Below are 12,991 nucleotides of genomic sequence, written 5' to 3'. Positions count from 1 at the left end.
AAGTATAGCCAACGCCATGCGCTCCCTCGGATATAACATCCCCCACAGGTTTCACTAACCATCTATAAGTATTTATCCCTTAACTCCTCCCCCAACAGATTGTCTCTCACAGCACCCTCCAATTCCTCCAAGCCAAACGAAAAATGCACCCATTTGCCCCGCGCACCTTTCCTAGCCCGCAACACCTTTTGCTGGACCTCCTTAGCAGCGCGCATACGCTCCCGGAACCGCTCAAGCTCCTTCGCCAGCCTATACTTCCTGCGCTCTTCGTCGACGTCCCAAGTTCCAGGTGAATCGGAAGAAGACACGGGAGCATGGACCGAGAAAGCCAAAGACCGATTGGAAACGCCCGTCTCCGGAGTCGAGGTTCCTGGGTTTTTTGTAACCAAGTCGACATCATCAGGTTGAGGGAGCCACCCCGGACCAAGACGAATCCACTCGATGTCCCTCCATGACCCGTTCCACTCGGGGCCCGTTGATAGTCTTTCGCCGTGCGGGCCGACGCCTTCCCAGTTCAAGGCTGGGATCCAGTCGCCGCAGCCTTCGAGGTCCAGCCACTTCAGGCAGTATGTTGCCCGTGATAGCCTGCGCAGGATACCGGCGGACTCGGCCCAGTTGTTCTCCATTGCGGAGTAGGAGTCTGTGCCGCCGTAGGAGAAGACAAGAGACCTCTGCGTCGGGTGTCTGACGCTGGCGTTCATGGCGTTCGGTGTGACCGTTGGGACGGGCCAGTGTGCCAAGGAGAGATGAGTGATAGTTGAGAGGCGAGAGAGCAAGTTGATCAGTGAGTTCCAGTTCACTGCGGCTGGATGCGGATGTGCTAGGGAGAGGTATTGTAGGTTTTCGAAACGTAGGTGTTGAAGCGATCTTGGAACGGGGCTGCCTCGACTGGAGTCTGCATCGTTTTCATCCTCATCTTCCCAAGACAAGGGTACCACTTTAGAAGCGCTATCTTGAGAAGAAGTAGCCTTCTTTCTCGAAATGAACAGCTCGGTAGAGAGCTGCTTGAAGGATATCCATCGTCCCAATGCTCCGCTCAGATCGAGATGCATGACATCAGAATCACCATTAGCTGAGCGCTCATGTCCGCCATCATCGCCAGTTGCCGAATTGTCAAACAAAGGCTTAAGACCCCGCATCGGGATCTTTAACGGCTGCACCGTAGCATAATGCCCAACATAGCTCAGCAACAGCACCTTGATATGCGTCGGCAGCAAGCCAAGAAACTGCCCGTCATAGGCAACATGCCACGTCCAATGCGTAGCCATCGACTTCAGCAGCGCATGGAGGAAACTATTCCTCGCAGGAAACTTCCGACCGGGGAGGCGCTCCAGGCGATAAATGACCTTCGCCGTCTCACTAGCAGCCAACTCCGCATCGTCAGCCTCATCATCAGAGTTATTGCCGGAGAGCCAGCTATCCGGCGGCGGCGGTCCGGGCGTCCTCCTTAGTCGCCGCTGGCCGAGCCCAGTGCGTCGAGCATCTGGACGCGGACGTGGCGGCGGGGTCTCGGGGAGCTCGAGGAGGTTCCGCAGAGACGGGTGCACAGATCGCGGAGCGATATGCCGAGGCGCACCGCGATTGTTGTCTCCTGAGGGCGAAAGCTGCGTCCGGCGCAGATGGCTGATCAGGTCGTTGACTGAGGGCTGGTCTCCGCTCGGAGAAGCAGACGATCGGAAGCGATCATGCTGGTTGCTTCGGGAGCTCGAGGCTAGGCTGTGGTGAGGAGTGCTGACGGGCTTTGCAAAATTGGATTTGTGGTGTTTCTTTGGCATAAGTGCGTGTGATATGAGAAAGAGATAGAAGAAGAAGAATGAGGGGATGGTGAGGGGTTTATACTAACGTCGGAGATGAGGCTGAGGCGCGGGCGGAGTCATCCTGCAGAGCAGACCGAGCCACCCAATCCACCACGACGGCCCTATGGATCTTCATGAGTCATTCTGGTTGAACAAAGTGCGCAATAAGTGAAAGGTTTGGAATATTTGCGGTTCTTGCGCACGCTTCATTTTGTACAGATTCTATGATGTTACATGATTTACAGTATACCAAGCTTATAGATCGCGAACCCACGATTCATCAGCCATCTTCCCCTCACCCTTACCACCTTCAATATTCCATGTTTCTGCGAGACCCGCCTTGGGGTCTTCATCGGAATGACCCCTAGACCGTCGCACCTCAAGGACGAGGTCCCTGACTTTCTTTGTGACCTCCTTGCGCAACTCGACGGCTTCTTCCCCGTACAGAAGCTCGTCGTTCAAAGCACCAAGCGGAAGATCGCGCGTCTCTGGCGAAGCTAGCTCGGCCTTCGCCTTGAGCTTCTGCCATCGACTTCGCGCCTCTCCGAACACCGCTTCAGTATCCACCTTTTTTCCAAAGGTCACACTGACTTCCTTGCCAGGCCGTGGAAGGAACCGCGGGAACTCACGGCTCTCGTGCATGACCTGATCGAAACCCTCCAACCACATGGGGACAACATCCGGACATTCGCTGGCCTCCAGTATCAGCCTTGCAACACCCCACTTGAAGTAGCGCATGATCTTGTTCGGGGTTTGATGGATTTTGCCTTCGGGGAAGATGTGGACCCATGAGTATGAGTTGCAGGCGTATGCAGACGGCGCGAGGTGGGAATCTTCGCCGTTGGTCGTATAGGCCGTAGGTAGATCGGAAAATGGATCGACGCAGACGTTTTGCAGGCTGAAGCTCTGGCGCTCGGGTCTCGCAAGGTGCGGTTCGGCGGGGAAGGGTCCCTTCGACAAGAGTCTGATTGCCTGGGTCACGGCTGGCTGCGCAATGCCGCCGAACTGAGAGTGGGCGGATCTATGCGTAGGTAGGAGTTGGCCCATTGTGAAGAAAAAGGCCAGTGGTCTAGAGCCCGCAGGTCAGTCAAAGGGACAAGGCGCACGCCTGCACCGAAGCATACCGGGTCTGATAGCAGATATCATGACTGGCCATTCCCCATCGTCTATTTGATGAAGACAGCCCAAAGTTGTACTTCAAGGGGAGGAATCCCCATACCAAGGGATCATCCATACTGTCGAGAGTCGGTCAGCGTTGCGGTAGGGCTAGGAGTCGATGGCCTCGGTCGTCGAGGCGCATTGTACGTACGTACACGCTAATATGGTTGGAAACTACCATCAAGTACCACGTTAGTCAAGCTCGCTCGGTGCGACAATCTAACAGAACCCAACTATACCTGTAAGTAATCCCTTCTTCCGTTGCGACGGATCCTTCCTGGACTCTAGGAGCTCCAGAAATGCCTCCATCCCATGCGTCTCGGGCCGACTACACGCATATAGAAAACCCCGACATAGCGCAGCGACGCCCAGGATTGTAGTGGAGGAAAGGGACCTCCAGAACAGAGAGGGGCTCTCGCCGGTGGCACCGGAATCTGTAGGCTGCGACATGGGGTCGGTTCTATCGGATATCCATATGAGTGATAGAGCGAAATCAAGAAACCAACGGCGCGACCAGAGAGGATATGCAGAAATAGAACATGGAGGAGACAAGAAGGAATGGAATGCAGGGCCGGATGAACGGCGTGAGGGCAGTTGACAACTTTATTGGCCTACGGTACGGTAGAGCTCAGCAGTTGGATTTTGTTGCGCCGCGGAGGTTGTCGGCGCACGGACCACCACCGCAACCTCGACCGGATTTTCCGTCCGGCCTCAGCAAGTCTTCATCAGACATCTGGACTCTGGGCACTCTTTGCGTTCGCGTCATAGCACAATGATGTTCAAGCCTTCATCGCCGTTATTCTCGGGTCTTCTCTGGTATGCTTTCCCGCGCATCCCTGGCCTTCCTTGTCCCCATCCGGGCAATGCCCAATTGATCCCTCACGCAATCCCCGTTAGCCCAACCCAACGTGAATCAGCCGCTAACATCTCGCCTTAATAGGAAGATCCCATGGCGTATCTCGCAGCCCCAGAAAGCCCGGCAGCGTAAGCGTCTCCGCGCCGTCGACAAGGTCGTCGACACCGTCAGCGCAGCCCTCGCCCGAAACGGCCAGTCAACGAAAGCCGTCGACCGGTGGTTCAAGGAGATGCCGCGGGAGGAGGAGATGCTGCCCCGCGACAAGTACACAATCTTCGACAAGAAGGAGAAGACATACCGCAAGGGTATTCACAGTGAGTAGCCACGCCTCTTTCCTGAGTTGGGGGTTTCCGCGGATGCCACCGCGTTGTTTGGAAAGGGTCTAATTGGTTCACTTTTCGTCAGAATTACCGAAGTGGACGAGAGTCAGCCAGCGCGTGAACCCCCCTGGTTTCTGAGCGGCATATCAACATATCCTTTTTCGTGTTTTGCTGGGATTTTGTTGAAACGGCGCTCGGCTTTGCCCCCTACACGCCTATCCATCCACCACACCCATCTACCCGTAACGGATATCCGCAATCGACATTACTTCATCACTGTATTATACACCTCGTCCTGTACCATGATATAAGCGACTTCGAAGACGAGCAGACGGGTACGAAGAAGCAACCTGGGTTTTACGGAGTTTCGGAGATAAGGAATCACTTCCTGTATGCGTCATGTACCTGATATCTGCGATGCTTCTTGAGGCATTCCTGATATCTGTCCCTTTAGTCGGCTTGGTCAGAATGCTGCTAGTTTGAAATATCTAGCATATCAATATTACCATTCAGAAGCATATCTCCAGAGGGTGCGTTAAGAATCACTCGACACTCGATCAATTTTCATAAGCCTACGTTTACTAAGTATACTACGATGTGCTGTACTCTTTTCTTTCAAGCGAAAAACGAACAGCATAATGCAATGTTTGGTAAAGGCTGCGGGTTTATTTAGTTTTCGAATATATATATTTCAGCACGAGTCGTCTATCGATAGCTCCCAAGACTCCCCGGGGTAGTGATCAGCATCGGGCATAAGATGTTTGATAGCTTGTCGATAGTAACGAGTGATGCCATAAGCAATCTCTTTGGCCCTTCTCCTATTTACGCGACCTTCGTATATTGCCTTGCGGATTCGATATCCGCGCCTTATTCTTTGCCAGTCGCTCAGCTTCTCTTGCCAGCCTGCTCCACCCTCGTAATACTTTTCTCCGTGCCGAGCGGATAGACTGATACCTTGTGGCGGTTTTCGGAGAACCCAGCTCGATGGGTCTATCTCGCCAGCTGGCGGCTCATCGACTGAGCTGTCATAGTGTTCAATCGAGTGTAGGAATGCTTGCAGCCCAGATACCTTCCTATGACGATTCACTGCAAGCCTCCATGATTTGATTTTGGGAGTGTGCGTCAACCGACGATTTGGCGCTAGAACTCTCGGAACGGGAGGCAATGTTGGCTTGGGATATGGGACATTGAATCGCGGATCCCCCCAGATTCGTCGCTTCTCAGTATCAACGCGTGAGACTGGATCGTACACGATCCAAGTCTCTCGGTTCAGCCAATGATTTGCAAGTAGTGCGAAATGGAAAGGTCGTTGTCCCGGAGTCAATTGATCTGAGATCCAACCCAATTTCCGATCCAAATTCTCTATCAGCCGCACCTCCCAGTTGCTCCAGTTCTTGGGCTGAGTTACCAAATGTGGCAGTTTGCCAGCGCTTGAACATCTCAGTCGCCCCCGTTTCGCCCGCTTGCCCTTGAGCACAACCTGGGTCACTGGAGTCTTCTGGCTCGTCAATGAGTTTTCATACCAAGTTAGAAGTGTTGGTCGATGGGAGGGGGCCATATGATTCCGCAACAGGGGTAAAGTGTGCCATTCCTTCTGCGTATTAACTTCACATTTGGGTTCGGCCAAGGACGCGGATCGTCTAATATTGTGCTGTTGATCGCTGCTGCAGAGGAACAGGTCGCTGATGTCGGAAGAAGATGTCCATTTCGGACTATGCCGATATTGGCGTACTAACTCAAACGTAGCACTTTCAACTGAGAGGCTTCCGAGAATTCCTGACTTGGGACTCCCTGGAGGACCTATCGGCAAAGTGCGAGTGCTGTATCCAAGACATTTGAGGGTTTGCAATCCCATCCGAGCAGACCAAACCTGGTATTTTCGCGAGCAACAATATGCGGCACTGGCTCTCGGTGGTAAATCTTCACTTCCGTTTATCCTGGATCTGGAGATTATGCTTGACCGTGCATGTTGATGTATAGGATATCGCGTCGGCTGCGAAAGGCACGGCATAGAATAGCTGTGCGGGGATGACTGCATATATTTTATATATTCCAGCGGAGCACGGCTCGAGATCCGAGGAAACGGAAGTTCTGGGGGCGATGTGAATGTCTTTCGCACATAGGGCATTGCTTGTGAGCTTGCGTTTGAACGAAACCCATGCGGAGTCCCACCACGGCGCCTCTGAGGACCTGTCGAATATTCCGATAAATGGCTGCCCCCTACGCCCTTCCGTACAAGTACCGTGCGTGTAGGACCTCGGACTGGGGCCGCCATCGGTCGAGTCGTCTGGGTTGTTTGAAGTGCACCGGTTGCAAAGAGAGGCGAGACAGGCTCTAGGCCGACAATTGTCATGCGGTCGTACCGAAAAGGACTCAAATTGCTCCGCATGCCACCGATGGTCTGGGAACCGTACGGTATAGCCCGAGGCATATCTGGACCCCCTCTCTTGTGGTACCTGGCGAGCTCCGTTTGCCCCGGGTACTGCCAGACCCATTCGAAGTCCGCGCTCGTCGACCTCCACGGATTCCAACTGTGTATCCTTGACATGCAGTCTCGAATGGCTCTTTTTCTGGCCTCGTGCCGTTGAGCGGACACCCAGCCGTACCAGGTTTTGGCGTAACGGGACGAAGGGGTGTTGCCCTCTCGCAGAACCCTACCCTTGGTGAAAGAACGCAGGAGGCGTGGGAATTTCCAGATTAGAACGCTAAGGATAAATATGCAGACGGTCCCCGCAAGGAGCTGGAGAAAGAGCTTCCAAGGAATGAATGATGCCGGCTGAACAGGCGTGAACAAAGGAGCTATCACTGGTCGTTGTTGAATCAGAGGCGTCGGTGGAGGTCGGTAAGGGAAAGGTGCCATCTGAGGGATGTAAAGTCACACAATAAGGCAGTCATTCTGATAACGATAGGGAGGCTGGCCGCAGAGTTGCTAGTCGGTGGCCTCCATTGTGTTGAAGCGTAAGTGGGATCGTGATGGAAGAAAGACGTCGAGGGCGCCGGAGGCAGGAGGGCCCTCCTCCCTCATTCGGAGCATCGCCCTCCCGTCCTTATGTCCGACTACCGTCTCTTGCTGGCTGATCTTATCGCACTGAGATTTTCCAGGCTTTCCAATACTAACTTCTCACTACCTGAGCACTTGTTACCAAAGTCCAGTTCAGTGCCAGAGCTGACGGGTCGGGATCTGGACTCGCTTGCCTCACTCCCCGCCTCACTTTTTCTCTTCTCCCCGCGAACATGTTCGAACCCAACGAGGCATGCAGTTCGAAAGACGAGTGCTGATCTGCGTTGTCTGTGCACACTGTCGGTAAATACTAGCGCAAACCTTCCATAGCTATCTGCTCGGTGCTAATTTCTCGATGCGGCGATGCCACTCGAGTTGTTCTCGAACTCGGCCTCTAGAATCTTCAAGGACATTTGCTTCATTCACCAGATCCAAGGCTCACGGGCAAGCCACTTTAGGCAATACCAGAAATTATTACCGGGTACTGTCTCCGTGCTGGAATCCACCCCGCGGACAGTAGGTTGACCTGGAACCCTGATTTGCAACTTGCCTTGGCCGTCGATTGTCGTGCGCACTCCTATTTGTGGTCATTTCCCCAGAGCATATCGCAGCCTTGTCGATCACGAAGCGCTTGGAAAGGCTACCCCGCCATGATGACCATGGTTCGCAATTTTGAGCGCTGAGGCATCGCAGAATTGCATGGGAGAAAGTACGCTCTCACCCTAGCGAAGCTGAAGACATTAGGCTCTATTGTACCTTGTACATGCAGTCTCTCAGTGTCATATGCAAAGCGCTTCCGGCCGATTCCTCAGAAGGGATTGACCACTGCGCTATCGTTGGTTCATCTGAGGTTCTACATCAAGATCGAGAAAGAGAGTTAGGTGCTACATAGTGCTCGGTCAATCCCGAATCCGATAGGCGGACGAAATTCAGAGTTTCTAACGCCGATTTCCGAGACTACTCTGTGTGACGGAGTAGGCCCACTTGGGGTGATATACCATGAGCACTGGTGCAGAGGCTTGAGGAGTTCTCCTTGCGAAGCGCCGTTTCGTATGCCCCCCGAGTTTTGAAAAAATCCTGGCTCCACAAGGTGGCGAGTTCAGGGTTCAAAGTACGCATATTAGGTATCCGTACATTGCCGTCGTTGCTTGCGTCTTGTCGGAAACATGGGGGATATACGGAACATGGCTTGATCGGCCATCGATTACTCTTTACTTGAACAGTGAGCACCAGGTAGTGGACACCATTGATCTCTCGTGCATTGCATTGCAGGGCCTGACGGCTCTTTAGATGATGGTTAGAACACAACGGTTGGGGCGCCTTGCCGAAGAGGTATACATGCATATAGCCGAGAAAGAGCAAACTTTAATCTGAGCTGATATGTAAGACACAGGCTGGCTTGAGAAGTCATGCGTTATTGCCTTTATTGGCATGGCTTGCGAAGGACATCTGGAAGCTCAAAGCTCAACACAATTTTCTTCTTGGCTCTTGCATCCCAGGATGTGGATCTTTCGTGGCTGTACATAAGATCCGCTCCTAAGGCTCAAGCCAAGCCACAGAAGTGATAGTCTCTCAGAAGAAGCAATTTACTGACCTATGAGTTGTCGAACCCGTGTGCCATGCCGGTGCGGCCGCCGGCTATAGGGATGTGGCTTTTCCACTGCAGAATCCAGATCGCAGGCTTGCTGCAGGAATAAGCAGCCCTGTCACAACTCGTCGCGTTTTGGCTTTTATCCCGGTCTGGCTCGAACACTCCATTGCTTGTTGCTTCCTTTCCAAGCCTCATACTTCTCTGGGCGTCGGGATCTCGGGTCGTTGAGATTTCCTTCGATATCAGCTCTCCTTAGGCTACTCCCAACAGATCCCTCAGCACTTCTGGAACTTGGCACATAGCAGAAAAACAAACCTTTCACGCAAGGACCCCGAAACCATCAGACTAATTGATGCCAACCGCTCCAACAACGAGAGGACGGCCTTCAGCATTTACGAGTGATGCTGAATCCGGAATCGCTACTAATTTCAGTCGTCATTTCGGGCAAGGACAATAGTGAGCTTCCAGTTAAGACAAAATCGAAGTCCATCCATACTTCGACTGTGGACAGGCCTAAGCCAAGTCCACGGTTGGCACTTGTCAAGAACGTGGTCCTGCTGTCATGGTCCCCGAGAGCCTCGGGGCAAGCACTCCGGCTTCCTGCTATTCGCTACTGATCTCCTGACGGATGCGTAAAGAAACTAAAGTGCCCGCCTTAGATCTCACGATCTGACTTGCACATGGCTTGGCTTGGACGAATGCGGCGTGCGATCCACGTATACAAGATAAGCGGCACGCACAATCATTCTTGGACCGCCAGCGCGAAAGGAGCCCGCTAGATCGAGAAGCCCGGATAAACAGTGGAAGAGGTAAGCCAAAAAGCCTTGAATAGGGAGACTAGAGAAATGGAAAAAGCATGTTCGCACATCATTGATGACCGGCCGAATGGTCCGTACTACCCGATAGGACAATCCCCAGCAGCTGACGGAATAATCATACCGGAGTGCTCCCTCTGGCCAGTGCCAGCTTGCACCTTTCGGCCGAGCGAGTCTAAGCTAGTAGGTAAGCTTCAGCATGTGTCTGCGTGGCAAAAGTCCCTGACCTGATCTGATCGCCCTTCGGAGTCCCACTGCCTCTTGCCATGCGCATTGTTGCCCACACTCCGCCACAAATCGATCCTGCACCTTTATCACCCCGTATCCATGCTCCGTGCGCCCCTGAGCAGCCAATCTGCTATGCTCCTGCTGTGCCATTTCTTGCAGGTCAACCGCGCATATCAACTGTGCACCTCAACCGTGCATATCAACAGTCCATGTCAACCATGTCATGTCAACCGTGCATACTCGGAGAATCAACTGCGCAGATCAAGCATCCTATGGTCTGCTGTTTGTGATGGCGGCTATCAAAAAAAGTACCAATTCTTAGATTCAGCAAAGGTTCGAGATGAAGATGCTGAAGAATTTCGCAAAGTTAATCCAGCAAGAACCCTGATCAACGCGCTGATTTGAATGCCCCGGACCCTCTCTCTCAGATCAGCTTGCGCCGTCTATAAGACAGAGATTATCTTCTCGATTATAAAGCCCTGACCTGCTCCTGCGTCCAGCATAGGGATCATCAAGCCTTCTTCCTTGACCCTCACTCTTTTGCCTCCCTGCGAGTACAGATTAACCGCTCCCGATCATCTCATATACTACTCAATTCTTTACCATGGCTCTAGGATTAGAATATAGCCCTACGTTCGCGATTGAGCCTCCCACGTCAATCCGCCCAGGCGTCGCCTTTTCGTTTCCCATCGTCGTTGCGGTGCCCCCCGTCGGCAATGCCGGCAACGACCCAGAACAACAACTAGGGGCGATAGTACTGCTTCGCGACGAAACCGGAGGTGATTCGGCAGCTGCCCTTGCTGCCACTGGAACCGCTGCCACCAGCGTATGCAACCGGACGGGGAACTCCACAAGCGGGTACGCTGCCTTCAGGCGTCTTACTATCAATAGCCCAGGGAAGTACAGATTGCGGGTGATGCTGTGCCTCAGCAACGCGAGGGAGGTGTTGGTGAAGGGGTCTGTGGACTCTAAAGTCATCCACGTACATGCGGGCGCCGCCGCGTCACAACCTCCGAGTAAGTAACCGCACCTACGAATATGTGCACCTGTCAGGCCACATCTGATGCCGTTTCTGGACCCATTCACTGATACTGGTTTTTGCATGTTAGCTTCGTCTCAGATCGCAAAGTTACAGGCCCTGGTCCCTGAAAACATCGGCATATCGCAGGCGGATATTGCGGCGTGGCAGCAGGCATAAGGTTTCTTGCTGGGTCACCAGCTTGACATCACTCAACGATCATTTAGTGTTGATGCCGCCATCCTGGCCAGAGCTGGGACCCCCCCGGAGGTTGATGCTTAAAGTAATGTCTATTGTCCTCTAATGATGCTACCCTCTGATATTTCAATTCTTTCGCAAACGATACTGGAACCCGCTTCAATGCTGGCTAGTACCAATACACAATTTGGATAGCTCGTGGTGTTGAACCTATTTTTTGTCCCCAAGTCTAAATGATGCATGAACACAAGGACCGAGTAGGTCTAGCGAGGGCAAAGCTTCTAGGAAACACCAAGTACCTTCAGCTTTAGATACAAATATGGCCATGGAACTTCTCCTCATCCCCACTTTCCCACTTACCACTCACCCCCTCCTTCCAAATCTACTTAGGGCTTTGGCCTGTCATCATCTGTGTTATGGAGCAGACTAGTATATTCGATCTAAACACAAACAGCAGTACCAACCTCACGCATAATCTGTCAATGAGCGGCTGCCCATTCTGCATGCTCGAATGGAAATGTGGAGAATCGAGTTGGAGAAGGCGATACTGACGAAGATGGAGATGGAAATGGAGAAGCTGGCATAGATACATGTTCATGTGCCAGCGCCATCTACTGCCATAGACAGGATAGACTAGGTGGAAGCAACTCTCCCGCAGTGATCGCATATGATTACCCAGTCAAAACACTGTTAGGCATACGAATGGTGATGATATGCATAGTCTACATCAGAAGTCCAGCTTCTATTGGTGCTTTACTAGTCGAGTTGATTTTAAGGGGAGAACAGAAGGACAAAATGATAGGAGAAAGAATTTCTCATTTGTGGTATCTGTATAGATAGGTATGGAAAAAGGATAACACAGTCCAAATAAAGCGATGGGTGCTGAACCTCTCTCGAAACGGAGTCCTGGATAAAGAAAATCCGTTGAAGCTGACTTTGGACACAGTGACCGGCACGTCACCTATCGACTTTCGCTTCGCCCCTTGACCCGACCTGAACATTCTGACGGCGAAGTCCGGCAAGCCGCTTAGCAGGGCGTGTTATCGGAGACGAGGCTGGGGTTCTCTCATTCTTTGCATGCCTGAACGCGTGCTGCAACGCAGGTTATCGGTTGACTGAAGTGTGCCGCTTAGATTCGATTGTTGTGTAGATTGAAATTGGTGCAGACGTCCAAACAATGTTTCAACCCTTCTTCTGCTGACGGATCCAGTCGACGCCATCACGGACAGTGTCTCGGACGCTGAACCCGCCAAAGAGCCAGTAGTTTGAGTGGCGGCCATAGTGGTAGACAGTGTTGTCGTAGCGACGACGGCTATCGGAGCTGGCTCGCGATTTGTTGGAGCTTGTACGGGTTGGTGTGGTCTGCATAGGGCCCCTTGTACGACGCGGGCTGTCCTCTGTGGATGAGAACGAGTCACGGGGGACAGATGTGTCGATGCTCACGGGGTAGGAGCGGGGGGTAGTTGGGCGAGTCATGTTGGGAGAGTTGGAGGTGCGCGTGCTTAGGTAGGCGAGTTTGTTGGTCTTGCTTTCGGACTGCTTGAGAGCAGATGTGGTTGAGGAGGCAGTGGTAGACTGAGAGAGAGGTCGTTCGGTGATGGATTGGTTGGTAGTGACTTGTTGGAGAGTGGAGGTATCACTCATTGCTTGATTGAAGTAAGGATAGCGTAGGATAGTCTGTAGAAGACTGCGATGGTAGACAGATATAAGACCAAAAAAGAGCGTGGACAAAGGGAATCAAGCCTTTATTTATGCTGCCTGGTCCTTTGCGATTGACGTCGAAGCCGAGAAACGACCCCGGGCAATCGGTTCGCCAGGGCCACAAGTAGCGGGGAGAGCAACCTCGTAGGGCAGGCGCTAACACTATCATTGGCCCATCACCCTATCAGAGTGCGCATCGCACACGAGAGAGGAAGGCGAGACGGTCAGCATTGAACGAATCGGACAGTGCCAACGAGACCGCGGGGTCCATCAGTAGGGTTTAGTGCGAGCTCCTGTGTCCGCTGGGCG

The 12,991-nt window shown here is 52.7% G+C and overlaps 5 protein-coding genes across 5 annotated transcripts; 2 read left to right on the top strand and 3 right to left on the bottom strand.

The window, feature by feature from the left end:
- Positions 1-62: 62 nt before the first annotated feature.
- Positions 63-1,775, bottom strand: DSM5745_06751 (uncharacterized protein; the record flags this gene model as incomplete). The annotated part of the gene is made up of 1 exon (XM_026748767.1): positions 63-1,775. The coding sequence occupies one exon, from the start codon at positions 1,773-1,775 to the stop codon at positions 63-65; it is 1,713 nt and encodes a 570-aa protein (XP_026603071.1).
- Positions 1,776-2,051: 276 nt separating this feature from the next.
- DSM5745_06750 (tafazzin) lies at positions 2,052-3,030 on the bottom strand (the record flags this gene model as incomplete). The annotated part of the gene is made up of 2 exons (XM_026748766.1): positions 2,052-2,865; positions 2,921-3,030. 2 exons carry the CDS (start codon positions 3,028-3,030, stop codon positions 2,052-2,054), a joined length of 924 nt encoding a protein of 307 aa, XP_026603070.1.
- A 696-nt stretch (positions 3,031-3,726) lies between these two features.
- DSM5745_06749 (mitochondrial 54S ribosomal protein mL60) lies at positions 3,727-4,132 on the top strand (the record flags this gene model as incomplete). The annotated part of the gene is made up of 2 exons (XM_026748765.1): positions 3,727-3,770; positions 3,895-4,132. 2 exons carry the CDS (start codon positions 3,727-3,729, stop codon positions 4,130-4,132), a joined length of 282 nt encoding a protein of 93 aa, XP_026603069.1.
- A 6,237-nt stretch (positions 4,133-10,369) lies between these two features.
- Positions 10,370-10,963, top strand: DSM5745_06748 (uncharacterized protein; the record flags this gene model as incomplete). Its single annotated transcript, XM_026748764.1, has 2 exons — positions 10,370-10,781; positions 10,875-10,963. The coding sequence occupies 2 exons, from the start codon at positions 10,370-10,372 to the stop codon at positions 10,961-10,963; spliced, it is 501 nt and encodes a 166-aa protein (XP_026603068.1).
- A 1,200-nt stretch (positions 10,964-12,163) lies between these two features.
- Positions 12,164-12,625, bottom strand: DSM5745_06747 (uncharacterized protein; the record flags this gene model as incomplete). Its single annotated transcript, XM_026748763.1, has 1 exon — positions 12,164-12,625. The coding sequence occupies one exon, from the start codon at positions 12,623-12,625 to the stop codon at positions 12,164-12,166; it is 462 nt and encodes a 153-aa protein (XP_026603067.1).
- Between the last annotated feature and the right edge of the window lie 366 nt (positions 12,626-12,991).

This window comes from Aspergillus mulundensis (assembly GCF_003369625.1).
Source record: "Aspergillus mulundensis strain DSM 5745 chromosome Unknown scaffold_6, whole genome shotgun sequence".
NCBI lineage: Eukaryota > Fungi > Ascomycota > Eurotiomycetes > Eurotiales > Aspergillaceae > Aspergillus > Aspergillus mulundensis.
The sequence above is the reverse complement of the archived record's forward strand: the minus strand, read 5'-3'. Positions and strand labels throughout refer to the sequence as shown.